The sequence below is a fragment of the Rhinoraja longicauda genome, chromosome 18 (genome assembly GCF_053455715.1).
Source record: "Rhinoraja longicauda isolate Sanriku21f chromosome 18, sRhiLon1.1, whole genome shotgun sequence".
Taxonomy (NCBI): Eukaryota; Metazoa; Chordata; class Chondrichthyes; order Rajiformes; family Arhynchobatidae; genus Rhinoraja; species Rhinoraja longicauda.
Genome location: NC_135970.1, coordinates 36948142 through 36971966, shown reverse-complemented (window position 1 = coordinate 36971966; position 23825 = coordinate 36948142). Strand labels below are relative to the sequence as shown.

Here is a 23825-nt window from a genome sequence, read left to right as displayed (position 1 = left end):
CTAGTCTCTCTAACTTAGCATCCTGTAAGTAGAGGTGCAAATATTGGTCACGGTATAAAATAATGGGGCAGCTGGTGGAGCTGCTGCCTCACACTGCCAAAGACAAGGGGTTCGAATCTGACCTTGTGGTGTGGAGTTTGCCTGTTCTCCCTGTGACAGCGTGGGTTTCCTCCGGATGCCCCGGTTTCCTCCTTCATCTCAAAGACCCATGTGTTTGTAGGTTAATTGGCCCTCTGTAAACTGCCCCTTGCGTGTAGGGAGTGGATGCAAACGTTGAATAACATAGAATTAGTGTGGGCGGGAGATTTACGGTCAGTGGCCAATTTACCTACAAACCCGCATGTCTTTAATCAATGGTTGGCATGGACTCGGTGGGCCATAGGGCCTGTTTCTAATCTGTATGTCTAAATTAAATAAGTTGATTGTTTACTTTAGTTTAGTTTACTTTAGTTGAGGTTAGTTTAGTTTACTTTAGTTTAGTTTAGGGATACAGCACGGAAACAGGCCCTTCGACCCACCGAGTCCGCACCGACCAGTGATCCCCGCACATTAACACTACCCAACACACACTAGGGACAATTTCACACTTTATACCAAGCCAATTAACCTACAAACCTGCACGTCTTTGGAGTGCGGGTGGAAACCAAAGATCTCGGAGTAAACCCACGCAGGTCACGGGGAGAACGGACAAACTCCATACAGACAGCGCCCACAGTCAGGGTCGAGCAGCCCGAGTCTCTGGTGCGGTAAGGCAGTAGTTCCACCGCTGTGCCACAGTGGCTGCCATCTTTAGGTTGTTTTCACGTTCTCCCTGTGACCGCGTGGGTTTCCTCCGGGTGCTCCAGTTTCCTCCCACTTCCAAAGACCTGTAGGCATGTAGCTTAATTGTCTTCTGTAAATTGCCCCTGGCGTGTAGGATGCAAAACTGGGATAACATAGAACTAGTGTGCGGGTGATCGATGGCTGAAGGGCCTGTTTCCACGCTGTGCCTTTGCATGCATTGCTAAAAAAAATGCTGGAGTAACTCAGCGGGACCGGCAGCAACTCTGGAGAGAAGGAATGGGTGACGTTTCGGGTAGAAAGGGTGTGAAGAAGGGTGTCGACCCGAAACGTCACCCGTTCCTCCTTTCTCCAGGGATGCTGCCTGTCCCGCTGTCGAAGGTAGACACAAAATGCTGGAGTAACTCAGAGGGTCAGGCAGCATCTCTGGAGAGAGGGAATGGGAAACGTTTCGGGTCGAGACCCTTCTTCAGACTGATGCATGCATCGTGCCCTTTGCATGTATCGTTGCCCCCACCAGGTTGAGCTTTCTCGGTTGTTCAATAGATAATAGACAATAGGTGCAGGAGGAGGCCATTCGGCCCTTCGAGCCAGCACCGCCATTCAATGTGATCATGGCTGATCATCCACAATCAGTACCCCGTTCCTGCCTTCTCCCCATACCCCCTGACTCCGCTATCCTTAAGAGCTCTATCTAACTCTCTCTTGAATGCATTCAGAGAATTGGCCTCCAAAATGGGCTTGGGTCGGCCCGCTGCGGACCTTTCACCATCCGGCGCGGCCTGGAACGTGGCAACTTCAACAGCCTGACCGCGGGAGAAGACGGCAGGGGAAGAGAAAAGACATTCTGGCCTTCCATCACAGTGAGGAGGTGACCGGAGGAGACTCACTGTGATGGATGTTTTTGTTTGTTTGTTTTGTGTTGGTTTGTGATTGTGTGAGCGTTATTGCTTATTTTTATTGCTCTTATTGTTGGACTGTGGGTGACGGAATTTCGTCCAAAAGACTTGTTTTTTTTGGATAACAATAAAGGTGATTCTGATTCTGATTCAGAATTGGCCACCGCCTTCTGAGGCAGAGAATTCCACAGATTTACAACTCTCTGACTGAAAAAGTTTTATAGACAATAGACAATAGGTGCAGGAGTAGGCCATTCGGCCCTTCGAGCCACCACCGCCATTCAATGTATAAGAAAATAACTGCAGATGCTGGTACAAATCGAAGGTTTTTATTCACAAAATGCTGGAGTAACTCAGCAGCTCAGGCAGCATCTCAGGAGAGAAGGAATGGCGGCTTTTCGGGTCGAGACCCTTCTTCGGACTGATGTCAGGGGGGCGGGACAAAGGAAGGATATAGGTGGAGACAGGAAGATAGAGGGAGTTTGTCTGGTTCTACGGTCGAGGAAGAAACGGAGGGCTTCGAGACCATCCTTGTTGGCTGGTTCAATGTGATCATGGCTGATCATTCTCAATCAGTACCCCGTTCCTGCCTTCTCCCTATACCCCCTGACTCCGCTGTCCTTAAGAGCTCTATCTAGCTCTCTCTTGAATGCATTCAGAGAATTGGCCTCCACTGCCTTCTGAGGCAGAGAATTCCACAGATTCACAACTCTCTGACTGAAAAAGTTCTTCCTCATCTCAGTTCTAAATGTTATTCTTAAACTGTGGGCCCTGGTTCTGGACTCTCCCAACATTGGGAACATGTTTCCTGCCTCTGACGTGTCCAACCCCTTAATAACCTTATGTCTTTATCCTCCTCTCCCCTTTTCAGCAGCATCTTTGCAGCCACTGGAGGGGGAATCACACCATGCAATGGTCTCAGGACCAGCGGCCAATAGCTACCAGTGGATACGCCCATCACTGTGTGAGATCAGTGGAGCGCTGGGGCTGGGAGGTGATCAGACAGTCACAGAGCACCGGGCTACGAGACAACCTCCCTCCCTCCTTGCAGTCTGCACTGATCCATTACAGCACAAAGCACACAAGGGCATTTGCCGCACAGCGCACAGCCAGGTAAGACTGCGACTGACACACACATCACACATAACACACAATACATTACACACACACACACACAACACACACAACACACACACACACACACAACACACACACACAACACAAACACACAACCGTTCTGTTAAATGCGACAATTGTAATCTCTTAACGGTTTTTGCATCTCTCACCTTGTCTGGGAAAGGAACTGCGGGCGCTGGGTATCCCCCCCGTGGAAGTGTAGCAAGACCCAACATGCTGGAGTAACCTCTGGAACAACTGCAACATCTCTGGAGAGAAGGTATGGCTGACGTCTCGGATCGCAGACACTTTCTTCTTTGTCTGCCTTGGAGTCAAACATCTCTGTTGCTCCAATATCTCTGTGTCTCTCCCCTCCCCCTCCCCACCCCCTGACTCTCAGTCTGAAGAACATTCACCCACCCCCATTCCTCCTTCTCTCCAGAGATGCCCTGCCTGGCTGTCTGAACCCCTGTAGCCGCTCCAGCTGTTTGTGTCCATCTTTCGTTGTCGCCCAGCCTCGGTGCAAGTTCCCTTCCTGCTCCACCTTACTGATGTTTCTCTGACCTGGAAGCTGGGGGGGGGGAAAGGGTGCATGTTTTAAAGATGGGGTTCCTTCATCAGCCAGGAGAATTTAAAGCATTATTTGCACCAGATGCAGTGGTTGTTTGCAGCGGTTTAAATGTTCGCTTTGCATGTTTTTCTGGCTGTCAACCATTGTGAGGGTGGAGTTAACTTTGACAGATCACGCTTACACACTCAAAGGCTCCATTATATATACATTTTCTTGTGTGCACGAAACCGGATTTGAGACGCCCAGGGGTTGGTTACTCTACTGTTCTATCACCGGTGTATTTCTGTTTCAAACAACCTCGCCTCTGCATTGAACCGTGCACTGTAAAGATTGTTGTCTTTAACGCCGAGGTTCATAAGGCATGCAGTTAGTTGCATGCTTTCAAAAACAAAAGACGTGCAGCTTGTGTAAAAAACGTGCAACAGTTCAGAGAAATCCAACAGAAATCTAGTTGGAAAGGAAGCAGATGCCATACCGAGGCGTAGGGCAGTGGTCATGTCATCGGGCGAGCAAATGAGAATCTCCTTGGGTGTGTTAGACATAATAATTAGCATTCAACAACACAAGATATTAAGAACTAAAGTAAACACTAGGTAGCATCTGGGAAATGGAGAGGCTGAAGAAAGCTCACAATTTTTAACTCGTTGAGTTTAAATCTCACCAAGGAATTTAGGAAATGTTGAAATTGACATGGATGGGCGATGTTTCACGTTGGGACCCCTACTTCAGGGACTTGTGATAATTGGGATAACCCTTGGGATAGATTGTTCGTTAGTGCCAAATGAAGACTAAAATTGTGCAGCTGTTCAAAAAGAACAGATGGTCATGGTTTTCCATTTATTGACTGCCATTGAGTCACTGCAGCCTCATACAGCCTCTCCCTGTATTTTAGGCCCTTCAGTCTTTGACGACATTCTCAGAGATTTCCTCTGCACCCAGTCCAGCTGAATGGCACCTTTCCAATAGCAGAGTTCCCAAAACTGAACACAATACTGTAAGTGTGGTCTCACCAGTGTCGTGTACAGGGCCCTAGTGAGACCGCACCTGGAGTACTGTGTGCAGTTTTGGTCTCCAAATTTGAGGAAGGATATTCTTGCTATTGAGGGCGTGCAGCGAAGGTTCACTAGGTTAATGCCCGGAATGGCGGGACTGTCGTATGTTGAAAGACTGGAGCGGCTAGGCTTAGATACACTGGAATTTAGAAGGATGAGAGGGGATCTTATCGAAACATATAAGATTATTAAAGGGTTGGACACGTTAGAAGCAGGAAACATGTTCCCAGTGTTGGGGGAGTCCAGAACAAGGGGCCACAGTTTAAGAATAAGGGGTAGGCCATTTAGAACGGAGATGAGGAAAAACTTTTTCAGTCAGAGAGTTGTAAATCTGTGGAATTCTCTGCCTCAGAAGGCAGTGGAGGCCAATTCTCTGAATGCATTCAAGAGAGAGCTAGATAGAGCTCTTAAGGACAGCGGAGTCAGGGGGTATGGGGAGAAGGCAGGAACGGGGTACTGATTGAGAATGATCAGCCATGATCACATTGAATGGTGGTGCTGGCTCGAAGGGCGAATGGCCTACTCCTGCACCTATTGTCGATTGTCTATTGTGTACAATTGTAACATAACATCCCAACCTCTTGGAAGGAAGGAACTGCAGATGCTGGTTTAACATAGAAACATAGAAAAAAGGTGCAGGAGTAGGCCATTTGGCCCTTCGAACAAGCACCGCCTTTCAATATGATCATGGCTGATCATCCAAAATCACTACCTCTTTCCTGCTTTTTCCCCTTATCCCTTGATTCCGTTAGCCCAAAGCGCAATATCTAACTCTCTCTTAAAAACATCCAGTGAATTGGCCTTCACTGCCTTCTGTGGCAGAGAATTCCACAGATTCACAACTCTCTGGGTGAAAAAGTTTTTCCTCATCTTAGTCCTAAATGGCCTGTCCTTTATTCGTAAACCGAATGTTTCCAAATACACGGGACAAGATGTTAGAAATCCAAAGTGCCAAATGTCAACTTGCTCCCGGTGGTGATGGGAGGCTTATGCTCCTCCGATGTTGAGAAAGGCTGGGCAGACACGTCATTGGGGTTATCAAGTGGGCACCTACTTTCATCAACGTTTCGCTGATTGGACCCACGACGTCTCCAGTAGGCTCAGCAGTGAATTCTGGCGTCCCAGAACCACCCCCCTCTGCATCTGCATGGGGTCTTTCCTCTTCAGCCAGAGCCACTGGCTACTCTGCTCTGCCACCCTTGATGTTTCCTTGATAGCCTGGCGTAGGGCTTGTCCGCTGATCCCCAGGTCCTTCATCAGTCTTACGGTAGATGTTGCCACAAATCCTCGACATCCAACTTCTACCGGGCAGATCTTTGCTCTCCAGTCCCGCTGTTCTGCCTCCGCTGCAAGCTCTGTATATCGCAGATTCTTTCTTTCGAAGGCTTCCTGCACAGCATCCTCCCAAGGGACTGTGAGCTCCACAAAATACACCATGCGCTGAGAGTTGGACCAGAGGACAAGATCAGGCCTCAAGTTGGTGATGGCTATCTCTGATGGAACTGTAAGCCGTAGGTCCACATCCACCAGCATCTGCCAGTCCCGGGCTGCCTCCAGCTGTCCAAACCTTGTCCTTGGTGGAATTTTCCATTGCTTTTGTTCCCCCTCCCGAACAAAGGCAATTGGCATAACTGGGTTGGTTGTTCCGGGCGGCAGGGCATTGTTGGTTGTTCTCCTGCTTTCCAGAGTCGCTGCCAGGCATTTGAGCACTTGATTATGTCTCCAGGTTTACCGTCCTTGGCAGAGGCTCACTTTACACCCAAGTGTGGCTGGTGTTGAACACAGGGGGCATGATGGATCTTCGCCCAGCCATTGGTTGAGATTTTTTGGGCTAGGAAGGACATCATAGGTTGCCCGAATGAGGAAGCGTATCCTGCTCGCCTCCATCTCCCACATGTCCTTCCAGCTGATCTTCCGCTTTTCCACACTCTCCCATCTCATCCACTGGCCCTGTTTAGCTTGCGACACAGCCTTGGCACACCTACTCGACTCCTCCTGTTGGCGGACTCGGTCGTGACCAACTTCCGGCGCTCCAGTGAGGATGCCTTGTTCCAGCACGGTCGCTTTCCGCCAAGCCCCAAGCCACTTCTTCCATGTTGGACTTGCCCAAACATGTTGCCTTGGTGGAGAGCAGATTTTGCCTGCTGTGTCGCATTCTTAGCGAAGATAGACACAAAAAACTGGAGTAACTCAGCGGGACAGGCAGCATCTCTGGAGAGAAGGAATGGGTGACATCTCAGGTCGAGTCTGAAGAAGGGTCTTGACCCAAAATGTCGCCTATTCCTTTTCTCAAGAGATGCTGCCTGTCCCGCTGAGTTACTCCAGCTTTTTGTGTCTATTGTGGTGAAATTATTGGTTTGAAAAGTGCCGAAGGTTCTTACAGGGTTCTTTTTAAAGTCGTTTCTTCTGAGTAATTTCACTGTCTGACAATGCAGTTGCCTGAACAAGGTTAAAATTGCTTGATTGCATTTCTTTGTGTTCTGAAATTTTCCATGGCAAGGCACTTTCGTAAACAGTACAACAGAACTCCCAGTCAGGTGATAAAAATCGATCAAACCACAGCTTGCCACAACACAAACTAAGCTTCTGGTCACAAGATCATAAGTGACAGGAGCAGAATTAGGCCACTCGGCCCATCAAGTCTACCCCGCCATTCAATCATGGCTGATATATCTTTCCCTCTCAACCCCATTCTCGTGCATTCTCCCCATAAACACTGGCACCCTTCCTAATCAAGAATCTATCCAACTCTGCCTTAAAAATATCCATTGACTTGGCCTCCACAGCATTCTTTGGCAAAGGATTCCACAGATTCACCACCCTCTGACTAAAGAAATTCTTCCTCGTCTCTTTCCTCAGGGAATGTCCCCTAATTCTGTGGCTGTGACCTCTAGTCCTAGACTCTCCCACTAGTGGAAACATCCTCTCCACATCCACTCTATCCAAACCTTTCACTACTCTGTACGTTTCAATGAGGTCCCCTCTCATTCTTCTAAACTCCAACTAGTACAGGCCCAGTGCTGTCAAATGCTCATCATATGTTAATCTGCTTATTCCTGGGATCATTCTTGTAAACCTTCTCTGGACCCTCTCCAGAGCCAGCACATCCTTCCTCAGATGTGGTGTCCAAAATACTGAACCACAATTCTGGTCGGATGATGGTTTAGTTCACAACTTGTGAAATAGTTGACAAGTGAAATATTTTCTGCTGAGTCAGGGGTGAAGTTGGTCTGGCCTTCAGTTCAGAGCTCAGAGTTCACTGTTGCTGCAAGATCAGAGGCCGAACATCAATTGTGTAAAAACAAATCAAGATTAGTTTGACATCATACACCAGCACTATCCTACACTATTTACAAAAGCCAATTAACCTACAAACCTGTACATCTTTGGAGTTTGGGAGGATGAGAGGGGATCTTATAGAGACGTATAAAATTATAAAAGGAATGGACAAGCTAGATGCAGGAAAAATGTTCCCAATGTCGGGAGAGTCTAGAACCAGGGGCCACAATCTACGAATAAAGGGGAGGCCATTTAAAACTGAGGTGAGAAGAAACTTTTTCACCCAGAAAGAGTTGTGAATTTGTGGAGTTCTCTGCCACAGAAGGCAGTGGAGGCCAATTCACTGGATGAATTTGAAAGAGAGTTAGATAGAGCTCTGAGGGCTAGTGGACTCAAGGGACATGGGGAGAAGGCAGGCACAGGTTGCTGATTGTGGATGATCAGCCATGATCACAATGAATGGTGGTGGTTGCTCGAAGGGCCAAATGGCCTCCTCCTGCACTTATTTTCTATGTTTCTATGAAACCGGAGCACCCGGAGAAAACCCACACAGCCACGGAGAGAATGTACAAATTCTGCACAAACAGCACCCGTAGTCAAGATCGAAACCAGGTCTCTGGTGTGGCAAGACTACCGCTGTGCCAGTGTGCGGTCAGAAAGCATTTTCGATGTAATAAAAAAGAACTGCAGGTACCGGTTTATACCAAAGGTGGACACAAAGTGCTGGAGTAACTCAGCGGGTCAGGCAGCATCTCTGGAGAAAATCGATAGATGCAGTTTTGGGTCGGGACCCTTCTTCAGACGTGCACATGTTTGGTATCCCAGCCCTTGTTGGAATGTTGTCCTCACCTGTCTGACATGGTGGCACAGTGGTAGAGTATGCCTTGTAGCACCAGAGACCCGGGTTCGATCCCGACTACGGGTACTTCTGTACGGAGTTTGTACGTTCTTTCTGTGACAGCGTGGGTTTTCTCCGGGTGCTCCAGTTTCCTCCCACACTCCAAAGACGTACAGGTTTGTAGCTTAATTGGCTTGGTATAAGTGTAAATTGTCCCCAGCGAGTGTAGGATAGTGTTCGTGTGCTGGGAACGCTGGTCGGTGCGGACTCGGTGGGCCAAAGGGCCTGTTTCCGCGCTGTATCATAAGAACTAAACTATCCAAGTTCTCCAGAAATGCTGTCTGACCTGCAGAGTTACTCCAGCACTTTATGCCCTTTTGTTTCAATCAGCATCTTCACGTCCTTGTTCCTGGTTCATCTGGGCTTGGTTATTGTACAATAGACAATAGACAATAGGTGCAGGAGGAGGCCATTCGGCCCTTCGAGCCAGCACCGCCATTCAATGTGATCATGGCTGATCATTCTCAATCGGTACCCCATTCCTGCCTTCTCCCCATACCCCCTGACTCCGTGATCTTTAAGAGCTCTATCTAGCTCTCTCTTGAATGCATTCAGAGAATTGGCCTCCACTGCCTTCTGAGGCAGAGAATTCCACAGATTTACAACTCTCTGACTGAAAAGGTTTTTCCTCATCTCAGTTCTAAATGGCCTCCCCCTTATTCTTAAACTGTGGCCCCTTGTTCTGGACTCCCCCAACATTGGGAACATGTTTCCTGCCTCTAACGTGTCCAACTCCTTAATAATCTTATACGTTTCGATAAGATCTCCTCTCATCCTTCTCACCATAGATTTTAGGATTTGTAAAGCAAGGCATTTCAAAGGTATTTCATTTTAGTAACTACCCTCAGTTGATGTTTCTAGTCTGTTTTCCTTGGAGGTCCTCTTACTGGTGCAGTGATTTAATGGTACTTAATTGTCACAAATACCTAGGCAGAGTGAAATTCCCTTTTAGCATACATCAGTAACAATCCTACTATACATCCTGTAAGCACAAGTTCATAAGTTCTGGGAGCAGAATGAGGCCATTCGGCCCATCGAGTCTACTCTGCCATTCACTCATGGCTGATCTATCTTCCCCTCTCAACCCCATTCTTGCCTTCATCCCCATAACCCCTGACACCTGTACTAATCAAGAATGTATCTATCTCTGCCTTAAAAATGTCCATTGACTTGGTCTCCACAGCCGTCTGTGGCTATGAATTCCACAGATTCACCACCCTCCGACTAAAGAAATTCCTCCTCATCTCTTTTCTAATGGTACGTCCTTTTTATTCTGAGGTTGTGGCCTCTGGTCCGAGACTCTCCCAGGGGTGGAAACCTCTTAACGGTACAACGGTCCTTTATTTGTATACAGTTCAGTACAAGTATCGCTATATATAAGCACTTTGAAGCATAGATAAACATCTTGGATACAGGACAAGTTTATCGCAGCAGTACACTGAGACAGTACACAGATTTGCCATTTCTAAGGTCCGGCTTGTGAGTGCGGGGTTCTTGACCTGACGGTGAAGGCCCGTTGCCCTGGCGACGTTGCAGTGTCGCAAGAGTAACAGTAGTTTACACTGAGAGGAATAGACAATCGACAATAGGTGCAGGAGTAGGCCATTTGGAACTTCGAGCCAGCACCGTCATTCATTGTGATCATGGCTGATCATTCACAGTCAATACCCCGTTCCTGCCCTCTCCCCATATCCCTTGACTCCGCTATCTTTAAGAGGTCTATCTAACTCTCTCTTGAAAGCATCCAGAGAATTGGCCTTCACTGCCTTCTGAGGCAGAGAATTCCACAGATAATAGTAGCTTACACATATTGCAGGAATAGTAGCTAACAGGAATAGTAGATTACACAGCACACAAGGGTTGTTATTGCTTCCAGCTCCATTTTGTGCGATTCAAGGACAAAGATGGTCGGTACGGACAAGGTGGGTTGAAGAGCCTGTCGAGTCCTCACTTGACTCAGAATGTCGGTACCAATTTAGCAACCGCAATGCCCTGTTTATGCAACAGGCTTCCAAAGATGTTGTGAATAATAACGCTGCTTCTGTTTCCACACAAAACAACCTTTTCAGCTCACTGTCGTTTCGTTACAGGCACCATGAGAGAGACACAGTCTTCAGGAGCCGTGAAGAGGCAAAGGAAAGACTCTGGGAATGGAGTTGGTCCGGGTGAGAAGGAACAGCTGGGGCAATGGGGTCGAGCCTGGTAAGAAAATGGACATAACGACCACAGATTCTAGATCCCGCTAGGGCGCCACGGTGGCGCAGCGGTAGAGTTGCTGCCTTACAGCACTTGCAGCGCCGGAGACCCGGGTTTGATCCCGACTACTGGCGCTGTCTGTACGGAGTTTGTACGTTCTCCCCATGACCTGCGTGGGTTTTCTCCGTGTGCTTCGGTTTCCTCCCACACTCCAAAGACATGCAGGTTTGTAGGTTAATTGGCTTGGTATAAGTGTAAAATTGTCCCTTGTGTATAATATTAATGTATGGGGATCGCTGGTCAGTCCGGACTCGGTGGGCCGAAAGGCCTGTTTCCGTGCTATATCTCAAAACCAAATGAAAGTAAACAACCAAATATGTGAGGGGTTGGTGTTGGGGCAGGTACCAGGTGCTGGGGTTGGTGGTGGGATCTCACCTCAGGGGGCCACATGCCTGTGCTTTTGTTTTTCACAGGGAAGTCGATTGGTTTTCGCTGGCGTCTGTCGTCTTTCTCCTCCTGTTTGCGCCATTAATCGTGTTCTACTTCGTGATGTCCTGTGACCAGTTCCAGTGCGCTCTCTCCGGCCCTCTCCTCAGTGTGTACTCAGGCAAGACCAGCGTCGGTGACATCTGGGGGCGAGCTCCATCGTTCAGTGGGACTGCCGCTGGAATCTACGCCCTCTGGGTCTGCTTTCAGGTACGTTTCTCTTCGCTGCCCTGCTGGCTCTGAACTATGTCCAAGCACCTTGGCACGCAACATTTCCTGAGCCGAAACGTCACCGACCAAAACATTGCCCTGCCAACAACTGGAGAGCAGTCCTGAGCCACTATCAACCTCCTTGGAGACCCTCAGACTGTCTTTGATCGGACTTTATCTCGCACTAAACGTTATTCCGTTTATCATGTATCTATACACTGTAAATGGCTCGATTGTAATCATGTATTTCCTTTCCGCTGACTGGTTAGCACGCAACAAAAGCTTTTCACTGTACAGCAGTACACGTGATAATAAACCAAACTCAAGCTATCCATGTTCTCCAGAGATGCTGCCTGACCTGCTGAGTTAACGTTTAGACGTTACAGATACAGCGTGGAAACAGGCTCATGCAATACAATACAATACAATACAATACAATACAATACAATACAATACAATATATCTTTATTGTCATTGTACAGGGGTACAACGAGATTGGGAATGCGCCTCCCATACGATGCAATAAATCAATTAGCTAATCAGTATTAATTTATACAACCCAGTGAAACAAAATTAGAAACAGATTTAAAACAGTATAAAGTTCAAGTAGGTCTGTGCCGGTTCACTGTGCGATGTGACCATCCGGCTCAGCAGGACCGGTTCATGGCAGCTATGGCCCTGGGGATGAAGCTGTTCCTGAGTCTGGAGGTGCGGGCGTAGAAGGCCTTGTAGCGTCTGCCCAAAAGTAGAATTTCGAACAGACTGTTGCAGGGGTGTGAGGAGTCTTTGTGAATGCTGGTGGCTTTTCTGAGGCATCGTGCGTTGTAGATGCCCTCCAAGGCTGGTAGCTGTGTTCCGATGGTCCTCTGAGCTCTATGGACTACCCGCTGAAGAGCTCTCCTCTCTGCCTCCGTGCAGCTGAGGTACCACACAGGGATGCCATGCGTTAGGATGCTCTCGTCCCACCGTGTCCACTTCGACAAACGTAAACTGGCACTTCGTAAACTAGCACTATCCTACACACTAGGGACAATTTACAGAAGCCAATGAACCTACAAACCTGCACGTCTTAGGACGTGGGAGGAGACCGGAGCACCCGGAGAAAACCCATGTGGTCGCGGGGAGAACGTACAAACTCCATACAGACAGCACCTGTATGTAGTCAGGATCGAACCCAGGTCTCTGGCGCTGTGAGGCAGCAACTTTACTGCTGCGTCACCGTGCCACACTTTGTCATTGTTGGCAAAGAAGACTAGCTTAGATGGGGCACCTTGGTTGGCATGGTTCAAGATGGGCTGGAGGACCTGTTTTTGTGCAACGTGACTCTCTGACTCATACCCGTTCAAAATGGCTTCATGCAACTTACTTAGGCTTTATTTTCTGGCCATGAATTGCAGGTGTTTTTGTATCTGTGCGTGCCGGATGTTTGTCACAAGTTCCTGCTGGGCTACATAGGGGGGGTGCAAGATGGCGCACGCACTCCTGCAGGTAAGATCAACCTTATGAAACACTCACAATGTCATTCTGCTTTGATTGAATGCTTTTTGCCACAGACAATAGAAGTTCAACCATTAAAGTAGATAGGAAGACAACTTGATGGAAATTACATTTGAGGATTTTTTACTAACTCAAAACACTAACACTGCGTAATGCAGTTTGAAAACAGGCCCTTCAGCCCAACTAGCCCACGCCAACTAGCATGCCCCATTTACACTAGTCTCCCAAAGGTTTTTCACTGTTCCTCAGCAGTGATTGATAACATTAAACATGCAACAACACCTAGGTTATCAATCCAGTGTTTAATTTTAGTTTAGTTTAGAGGTACAGCGCGGAAACAGGCCCTTCGGCCCACCGGGTCCGCACCGACCAGTGATCCCCGCACACTAACACTGTCCTACACACATGAGGAACCATTTTTACATTTATCAAGTCCGTTAGCCAACAAACCTGCACGTCTTTGGAGTGTGGGAGGAAACCGAAGATCTCGGAGAAAACCCACGCAGGTCATGGGGAGAACGTACAAACTCCGCACAGACAGCACCCGTAGTCGGGATCGAACCCGGGTCTCTGGCGCTGCATTCACTGTAAGGCAGCAACTCTACCGCTGCGCCACCGTGACCGCCCACAACTTGGTCCACAACCACCACTCATTTGTGCGTGAAAGAGATTCTTTATTTTCTAAAGTCAACACTAAAGATGATTTTTGGGTATTGAATTCTTAAAGTACATCGATTGCAGGAAAAGTGCATTGATACTTCCAGATATGGTCCCCACAAAGGGGTGGTGGGTGTATGGGATGAGCTGCCAGAGGAGGTAATTGAGGCAGGGACTAGAACAGCATTTAAAAGATGCTTGGACGGTCACATGGATAGGAAAGTTTTCGTGGGATACAGACCAAATGCAGGCAAATGGGACTAGCTTAGATGGGACATTTTGGTTGCCATGGACAAGTTGGGACAAAGGCACTGTTTTCATGCTGTACGACTGTACTTGCGTTAAAAAAGCCTTGAATTGACATGAATTCATAGAGATTCCTCATATTCCTTCATGGTCTCATAGATCTTAACAGGCAGTGAAGTGCATTTGAGGGGTAGTAATTATGTTCAAATAGTTCGCCTCCCTAAAACTCTCAACCTCCACATTTCCCTCCTCATTGAACTTTCCTCCTTGACCAAACAGTTGGACAACTGCACAGTTAATAACTCTTATCGTTCAATAGTGTAGGAAAATAACTGCAGATGCTGGTACAAATCGAAGGTATCACAAAATGCTGGAGTAACTCAGGCAGCATCTCAGGAGAGAAGGAATGGGTGACGTTTCGGGTCGAGACCCTTCTTGTGGTTCAATGTTCAATTCTGCTGGAGGAAGGCTAAAATGTTTAAATAATTTGCTTTATGAAAGGTATTAAGCACATTTAAGTTTGTTATTGGTTAAGAATCTGTCGGGGAAGGGTGTGAGGAAGTGGTCGTACAATGGTTAAGTTATTGGACTGGGAGCTGGTTCATTGATCAAATCCCACGGGCGAAACGAGAAAATATAAATTCAAGTAATTAAATAAATCAGAACTTCAAAACTAAATCTTGTTTATCACGTTCCGGGTGGTCCGGTTTCCTCCTATATTCCAAAGATGTGCAAGTTAATTGGCTTTTGTAAATTGCCCTTCGTGTGAAGAGTAGAACTAGTGGAAGGTATTTATTTACAAAATGCTGGAGTAACTCAACAGGTCAGGCAGCATCTCAGGAGAGAAGGAATGGGTGACGTTTTGGGTCGAGACCCTTCTTCAGACTGGAGAAGGGTCTCGACCCGAAACGTCACCCATTCCTTCTCTCCTGAGATGCTGCCTGACCTGCTGAGTTACTCCAGCATTTTGTGAATAAATACCTTCGATTTGTATCAGCATCTGCAGTTATTTTCTTACACTAGTAGAACTAGTGTATCGGTGATCGTTGTATCTCGTTGTAAGTGATTAGTGCAATGCTTTTTAGAAACATGTTAATCCTCAGCAAAATGCCTTTACTTTACAGGACTGATCAATAAATATGAAGTCAATGGACTTCAGGCATGGATCATCACCCATGCTCTCTGGTTTGCTAATGCCAACTATCTTCATTGGTTCTCGCCCACCATTATATTTGACCATTGGATTCCTCTGCTGTGGTGTGCCAACATCCTAGGCTATGTGGTGGCAACGTTTGCCATGCTGAAGGCATATTTCTTCCCCTCCAATGCAAGTGATTGGTAAGAATTTAGTCTGCAAATTGTTTAGCTTGGAGATACAGCGTGGAAACAGGCCCTTTGACCCACCGAGTCCACACTTGGAACAATTTACAATTATACCAAGCCAATAAACCGACAAACCTGTACATCTTTGGAATATGGGAGGAAACTGGAGATCCCAGAGAAAATCCACACAGGTCATGGGGAGAACGAGTGGTAGAGCTGCAACCTTTACATCGCCGGAGACCCGGGTTCAATCCTGACCACGGGTGCTGTATGTACGGAGTTTGCATGTTCTCCCCGTGACTGCGTGGGTTTTCTCCAGGTTCTCCGGTTTCCTCCACATTCCAAAGACGTATAGCCTTGTCGGTTAATTAGCCTCGGTAAAATTGTAAATGGTCCCCAGTGTGTAGGATGGTGTGAATGTGCGGGGATCGCTGGTCGGCGCGGACTCGGTGCGCAGAAGGGCCTGTTTCCGCGCTGTATCTCTGAGCTAGAAATCTGCAGTTCCGTGTTTCTCTGTGATCCAGACCAGAGCTTGATTAAAACTTAATTGAGTTACTTTGCAGTCCCTGTTAAATCGAAAGTAGAATTTTTGAACTTGTTTACTTCTTCCCTTCAGTAAGTTCACCGGCAATTTTTTCTACGACTACATGATGGGGATTGAATTTAATCCACGGATTGGAAAGTGGTTTGACTTCAAGCTGTTCTTCAATGGCCGTCCCGGCATCGTGGCGTGGACCCTGATCAATCTTTCCTTTGCTGCCAAACAGCGGGAGTTGTACGGCCAAGTGACCAATTCAATGATCTTAGTAAACGTGCTGCAGGTGGGAGATATTGTAGTTCTTCGTGAAATGGTTCAGTGTCTTCTTTCTTTGAAAGTAGCGTTCAACGTAATGAGATTGACTGATTATACCCCACAGGCCATTTATGTGCTGGATTTCTTCTGGAATGAGTCCTGGTACCTAAAGACGATCGATATTTGCCACGACCACTTTGGCTGGTACCTGGGTTGGGGAGACTGTGTGTGGTTGCCCTACCTTTACACTCTACAGGTGAGGCTGTTGACCAATTCATAGAGCCACACAGCATGGAAACGGGTCCTTCCGCCCCACTTGCCCACACCGACCAACATGTCCCATCTACATCTGTCCCATCTTTGGACTTTGACTTTAGACTTCAGAGATAGAGGCCCTTCAGCCCACCAAGTCCACAATCACCCTGTACACAAGCACCCTGTACACACGAGGGACAGTTTACAATTTTACCAAAGCCAATTAACCCCTACAAACCTGCACGTCTTTGGAGTGTGGGAGGAGACTGGATGACCCGGAGAAGAACCCATGCAGGTCACAGGGAGAATGTACAAACTCCATACAGACAAAACCCGTAGTCAGGATCGAACCCTGGTCTCTGGTGCTGTAAGGCAGCAGCTCTACCGCTGTGCCACTGTGCTGCACAGTGCCTGCATTTGGCCCATATTCCTCTAAACCTTTCCTATCCATGTTCAAATGTATTTTAAATGTTATGATAGCACCTGCCTCAACTACCTCCTCCGGCAGCTCGTTCCATACACCCACCGCCCTCTGTGTGGAAAAAGTAGCCCCTCAGATTCCTATTAAATCTTTCCCCTCTCACCTTGATGGGAAAATAATGTGTTTTTTCCTCATAAAGAACAATGAAACAAAAGACAGTCCAACACAGGTATAGCTGTGTAGACACAAGGAACTGCAGATGCTGGAATCTTGCGTGGAACACGAAAGTGTTGGGGTAACCTAGCAGCTCGGGTGGTATAATTGTGTCGATGTCGTTTCATGGGGAAAATTCCCAAACCTACCAAATATTAACAATGACTATTATCCCCTAATCTTGAATATATCGTACGAGCCAGCATTGGCAGTCCCACACTTTTCTGTCCTTCTACCAGTCAGAACCTTTTATCCAGCGTGGAAATTACAAAAACTAGAGGGCATGGCTTTAAGGTGAGAGGGGAAAAGTTTAAAGGAGATGTGTAGTGCAAGTTGTTTTTACACAGAGAGTAGTGAGTGCTGGAACTCACAGCCAGGGGTGGTGGTGGAGGCAGATACATTAGTGGCATTTAAGAGGATAGAGATCGCATGCAGGCAGATGAGATTGAATTAGTCTCAGTCTCGACCCGAAACGTCCTTCTCTCCTGAGATGTTGCCTGTCCCGCCCAGTTACTCCAGCATTTTGTGTCTTATCTTCAGTTCCTTCTTACACATGAGGTTGGTTTATCTTGGCATTATGTTGGACATGGTGGGCTGAAGGGCCTATTTCTGTGCTGTATTCTATACTGAGGGGGGATCTTATAGAAACATATAAAATTCTTAAGGGGTTGGAGAGGCTAGATGCGGGAAGATTGTTCCCGATGTTGGGGGAGTCCAGAACCAGGGGTCACAGCTTAAGGATAAGGGGAAGTCTTTTAGGACCGAGATGAGAAAACATTTCTTCACACAGAGAGTGGTGAGACTGTGGAATTCTCTGCCACAGAAGGTAGTTGAGGCCAGTTCATTGGCTATATTTAAGAGGGAGTTAGATGGGGCCCTTTTTGCTAAAGGGATCAGGGGGTATGGAGAGAAGGCAGGTACGGGTTACTGAGCTGGATGATCAGCCATGATCATATTGAATGGCGGTGCAGGCTCGAAGGGCCGAATGGCCTACTCCTGCACCTATTTTCTATGTTTCTATGTTCTGTATGTTAGCCATTCTAAGTTGGAAGCTGATGGTCACTTCTTCATTGCAGGGTCTGTATTTGGTCTACAACCCAGTCCAGCTCTCAACGGCCAACGCCATTGGTGTCCTGCTCTTGGGGCTGATTGGCTACTACATCTTCAGGATGACCAATCACCAGAAGGATCTGTTCCGGCGCACGGGGGGGAGCTGCAGGATCTGGGGGAGGAAGCCGGAGTACATTGAATGCACCTACTTGTCCATCGACGGCACGAAGCACCACAGCAAGCTCATGATCTCCGGCTTCTGGGGCTTGGCGCGCCATTTCAACTACACCGGCGACCTTATGGGCTCCCTCTCCTACTGCTTGGCTTGTGGATTTGGACACTTCCTGCCATATTTTTACATTGTTTACATGTCTATCCTGCTGATCCACCGCTGTATCAGGGACGAGCATCGATGCTTGAGTAAATACGGCAACGACTGGAGGCGCTACACGGACGCGGTGGCTTACCGTCTCCTACCCGGAATATTTTAGGACTCTCTAAGCGTTCCGCGTGAATTTTCACCGAGGCTTGATTTTCTTGAGGCAAACAAAGTAAGTTTCCCAGCCGAAATTCCGTGTAAGCGTTTTGAATTGGTGTTGTTCACCACAATGAAGACCATGCCTTAAAAATTCCAAACATGCATAAATATGGAAGGAAAATACCGAGGGAGAGAAAAAAACCCCAAAATGCTGCAAATGCTTAGCAGGAGAAATTACCTGAGCACGTCACATTATATTAACTTTTTAGAACAGAAATACGGTCATATTTATAAAATTTGATACACGCATTTTTGATAATTGATTGATTTTAAGATAAAAGCATTGAAACAGGTTATTCGACCCATCGAGTCCACACTAACAGTGGATCACCCATTCACACTAGTTCTGTTTGCATCCACTCCCTGCACACTGGGGGCAATTGTACATGGGGGTAATTAGTCTTTGAACCCGCACATCTTTGATCAAGAACCGATGAGGGAACGTGCAAACTTCCCCAATCTGATTGACGAAAGTGTTAAAAATAATTTGTCCGTAATGGCATTTAATAAACAGTGAACATTGTGGTCAAATGTGTGTTGGCAGAATTTAATTCTGAATAATTTTGACCAAAAAAAAATCACTTTAAGAATTTTAATTTGAATGTTATTGATTGAAATTTTCACAGTTGCACCAAAATTACGAGGCGTGAGAATAAATAATTGATCAATGTCATTGTTCATCAGTGATAGTATAAAGAGCTTCCATCGCTAATGGATCAGTAATACACACCTTATCTACTTTGAATTAAATGTTCGTCTTGCAAAATTACATTAAACAAAATGGAAAATGCACACATCTTCCAAAGGTTAGCTTCTTAATTTTAAAAGATTTATCTGATCTTATCTATTTGTATGAGTAAATTATCTGGGTTGAAGGACGTGTTTCCACGCTGTATCCCTAAACTAATTGGAGAGTGGGAATGTGAGAGGCCGAGAAAAATAGGCGTGAGTTGCAAAATGGAGCGTGGGAGTTCATACTTGGCATGTCAGGCAGGTGAAACCAACTCCTCCCCACTGCCAGAGAGCAAACTAGAAACCAACTGAGACTTTTAAAGACACCCACCCTCCCTGGCGTCTTTTGTCTCTCTTTCACTTGCAACGAAGGGTCTCTGACCTTAAACATTTACGTTTTTCTCTTCCCACAGATGCAGTCTGATCTGCTGTGTGTTTCCAGCATTTTCTGTTTTGTTTTGCAAGTATATAAGAGTCTTTTACAGCCTCTGGAAATCCGGTTTACAGTCAATTAAATACAGGACGGCACGGTGGCGCAGCGGTAGAGTTGCTGCCCTGCAGCGCCAGAGACCCGAGTCCCATCCTTACTACGGCTGCTGTCTGTGCGGAGTTTGTACGTTCTCCCCGTGACAGTGTGGGTTTTCTCCAGGACCTTTGGTTTCGTCCCACACTCCAAAGACTTGCAGGTTTGTAGGTTAATTTGGCTTCGGTAAAAATTGTAAATTGTCCCTAGTGTGTAGGGTAGTCCTGGTGTACTAGTGTATGGAGATAGCAGGTTGGAGCGGACTCGGTGGGCTGAAGGGCCTGTTTCCGCACAGTATCTCGAAACTAAACTAAACAAATCATATAAATTACATTCTCAGAAATATGTCAGCCTTCTTTCAAGGTACCCTGTAGTATGAAAAACGACAGATAATCTGCTTTTTTGCAAAATTATTTGATGAACGATGGGGAGCACAGATAACCTCCCTGCTTTTGAAATACAGGTACCAAAGGACTTAAGGGGCAGATTTTCCACTGAGCGTGGTAGGTATATGGACAGAACTGGCAAAGGAGGTAGTTGGGTACCACAACATTTAAAAGATATTTGGACATGGATTGGATAGCTTTAGAGCAATTATAGGCCAAATGTGAGCAAATGGAACTAGTTGACATCGGGAATCTCAGTCAGGCAGGCATGAGATGGGCAGAAGGGCCTGTTTCCAAGCTCCATGCCTGTGTAACTAGCTTATAAGGAATTCTGAAAGATATTGAGCGCCAAATCAATTGTGTGCTGATCTAACGTGGGCATAAGCAGTGCGGCAACTGAATGAAACAAGCTGACAAAATTCCCATTTTTAACCTCACTTTTATTTTACAGCTGTTTTCTGTGCCAGTCGTGCCTTTGGTAATCCATCAGGGATCTAAATTTAGGAAAGCACGGTGGCGCAGCGGTAGAGTTGCTGCCTCACAGCGCCAGAGACCCGGGTTCGATCCTGACTACGGGCGCTGTCTGTGCGGAGTTTGTACGTTCTCCCCATGTCCGTGTTTCCCCGAGATCTTCGATTTCCTCCCACGCTCCAAAGACGTGCAGGTTTGTAGGTTAATTGGCTTGGTATAAATGTAAAATTGTCCCTGGTGGGTGTAGGATAGTGTCAATGCGCGGGGATCGCTGGCTGGTGCGGACTCGGTGGGCCGAAGGGTTTGTTTCTGCACTGTTTCTCTAAACTAAATTGACATTATACACAAGCTGCAAATGAGCAGGAAACATGTCTACTTAGGTCAGGAAGAACCTGAGTACATCAATCAATGAGCACATTTTGGATTTGTTGTGTGCTTGCAAATAACTGCTGAAAATAAAGCTTTGTTCGGCCAGTATTGACACCAAAATATACCAGGAAATACCATGTAGACATAAGAAACTGCAGATGCTGGAATCTTGCAATAGAACTCAAAGTGCTGGAGTACTTCAGCAGGTCAGCCAGCATCTCTGGAGGACATGGACATTGACTATCCATGTCCTCTGGAGATAATGCCTGACTTGCTGAGTTACTCCAGCACTTTATATCTGTCCAAGAAATAGCAAGTTTGTTTATTTCCTGGACAATTCGTTATTTTGGAGAAGATTTCTAGAAATACTGAAAAAAAATTAACTTTTCCTCTACCCTGCTCTGCAAAGAGTCTATGGTCAGTAGACTTAAATGTGTATTTTAAACATTTATTTGTTCGTGGTATGTAGACATCACTAGCACTTATTGTCTGCCCCAAATTGCCCCTGAACTGAGGAGACAGATCAGAGCCAAATGCATTGGTGGGTCTGGGAGTCACATGTAGGGCGGCACGGTGGCGCAGCGGTAGAGTTGCTGCCCTACAGCGCCAGAGACCCGGGTTCGAACCTGATTACAGGCGCTGTCTGTACAGTGCTTTTATGTTCTTCCTGTGACCGCGTGGGTTTTTTCTTCGGGTGCTCTGGTTTCCTCCTACACTCCAAAGACGTACAGGTTTGTAGATTAATTGGCTTCAGTAAATTTGTAAATTGTCCACATTGTGTAGGGTAGTGCTAGTGTATGGGGAGTGAACGCAGGTCAGCGCGGACTCGGTGGGCTGAAGGACCTGTTTCCGTGCTGTATCTCTAGAATATAGATCAGGGCAGGGAAAGACAGGAGATGTCCCTAAAGGCCGTCAGTAAACCAATTGGGTAACTATTCACAGACAGGCCTCTCCTATAAATAACTGCCTAAAATTCATGGAAATAGAATTCAAGATCATTTCCAAAGTGTTGCTTTTGTTTTGACTTTTGTGAACTCAAAGATACTTTGTGTGATATTTATAATTCCTGGAAAATATTGGTCTTGATTTCAAATTGCCCTTTCGATTTTGATTGCAAATAGTCAAGATGGTATGTACTCTTTGTCGAGTTTGAGGGAAGAAAGGCAAGGATCATAAGTTATTATGGACTGTACGAGCACAAGTTAACAAAGATGTTGAGTTTAAGTTTATTGTCACGTGTGCAGAGGTACAAGTGAAAATCTTTTGCTGGTGGCAAACTGCCTTGGATATTGGGACTGTGCAAATTAGCATTGCCTCCCAATTTATTTCTGTGTTGATTCTATTCAATGTTGAGTCATTGTAAATTGTTTAAATAAAATATGCTTTGCAAACATCAGTTTTATTCCATTAATAACTCCGACTCCAGATGTTTCTAGTGTGGATCTTATGACTGGATTGGCTATTTTTTAATTTCGTTGTACTCGTTGCAATGACAATAAATGAATATTATTATTAAATGTATCTGGTTGGATTTTACCTTCACAATGTTGTTTTTCAGTGTCACCGAGTCACACAGCGTGGTACAGGCCCTTTGTCCCTACTTGCCCACGCCGACCAACATGCTCGATCAATACTAGTCCCACCTGCCTGCGTTTGTCTCATATCCCGCTAAACCTATCCTGTCCAAATGTCTTTTAAATACTGTGATAGTACCTGCCTTAACTACCTCCTCTGGCAGCACATTCCATGTACCCACCACTCTTTGTGTTTATAAAAATTGCCGCTCAGTTTCTCAGGTGCTCTGTGGGTGGCACGGTAGCACAGTGGTAGAGTTGATGCCTTACAGCGCCAGAGACCCGGGTTCGATCCTGAGTACGGGTGCTGTCTGTACGGAGTTTGTATGCCCTCCCCGTGACCTGCGTGGGTTTTCTCCGGGTGCTCCGGTTGCATCTCACATTCCAAGGTTGTATGGGTTTGTAGATTAATTGACTTGGTAAAATTGTAAATTGTTGGCACGGATTCTGTTCTCTTTTAGAATTGTTTGTTTCCATCAATTATGCCAATTTGAAGAGTCCCGACCCGAAACATCACCTATCCATGCTCTCCCGAGATGCCACCTCACCCGCTGAGTTACCCCAGCACTTTGTGTAGAAATAAGGAATGCAGATGCTGGTTAATACACAAAAGATCTTATCGAAACATATAAGATTATGAAGGGGTTGGACACGTTAGAGGCAGGAAACTTGTTCCCAATGTTGGGGGAGTCCAGAACCAGGGGCCACAGTTTAAGAATAAGGGGTAGGACATTTAGAACGGAGATGAGGTAAAAACCTTTTCACTCAGAGAGTTGTGAATCTGTGGAATTCTCTGCCTCAGAAGGCAGTGGAGGCCAATTCTCTGAATGCATTCAAGAGAGAGCTAGATAGAGCTCTTAAGGATAGCGGAGTCAGGGGGTATGGGGAGAAGGCAGGAACGGGGTACTGATTGAGAATGATCAGCCATGATCACATTGAATGGTGGTGCTGGCTCGAAGGGCAGAATGGCCTCCTCCTGCACCTATTGTCTATTGTCTAAAAGGACACGAAAGGCTGGAGTAACCCGGCGGTCAGGCAGCATGTTTGGAGAACATGGATAGGTGTCATTTTGGGTCGTGATTCTGCTTCAGCCTGCCAATAATAAACCAATAACAATATCCAAGATAAACCATGCAATTATCTGAGAGGGTGGTAGAGCTGCTTCCTCACAGCGCCGGAGACCCGGATTCTGTCCTGATCTCGGGTGCTGCCTGTGTGTGTGGAGTTTGCACGTTCTACCTGTGACCTCATGGATTTTCTCTGGGTGCTCTGGTTTCCTCCTGCATCCCA

General features: G+C 46.6%; 1 protein-coding gene across 2 annotated transcripts; it reads left to right on the top strand.

The window, feature by feature from the left end:
- The first annotated feature begins 2655 nt into the window (after positions 1-2655).
- dhcr7 (7-dehydrocholesterol reductase) lies at positions 2656-22448 on the top strand. 2 transcript variants are annotated; one of them, XM_078415523.1, is made up of 9 exons: positions 2656-2792; positions 2980-3075; positions 10686-10797; positions 11265-11487; positions 12885-12975; positions 15012-15225; positions 15827-16031; positions 16128-16259; positions 17969-22448. In XM_078415523.1, the coding sequence occupies exons 3-9, from the start codon at positions 10691-10693 to the stop codon at positions 18431-18433; spliced, it is 1437 nt and encodes a 478-aa protein (XP_078271649.1). In that variant the 5' UTR covers positions 2656-2792; positions 2980-3075; positions 10686-10690; the 3' UTR covers positions 18434-22448. The 2 variants fall into 2 exon arrangements, with proteins under 2 accessions (XP_078271649.1, XP_078271650.1); XM_078415524.1 differs by lacking the exon at positions 2980-3075 and having other exon boundaries at positions 2678-2792.
- Positions 22449-23825: the final 1377 nt, after the last annotated feature.

Bases quoted from the DNA above. Each gene is read 5' to 3' on its own strand.
- dhcr7 (XM_078415523.1), top strand. From the start codon at position 10,691: ATGAGAGAGACACAGTCTTCAGGAGCCGTGAAGAGGCAAAGGAAAGAC. The intron at 10,798-11,264 runs GTAAGAAAATGG...TGTTTTTCACAG, and splicing joins GGGCAATGGGGTCGAGCCTG to GGAAGTCGATTGGTTTTCGC. The intron at 11,488-12,884 runs GTACGTTTCTCT...CATGAATTGCAG, and splicing joins CCCTCTGGGTCTGCTTTCAG to GTGTTTTTGTATCTGTGCGT.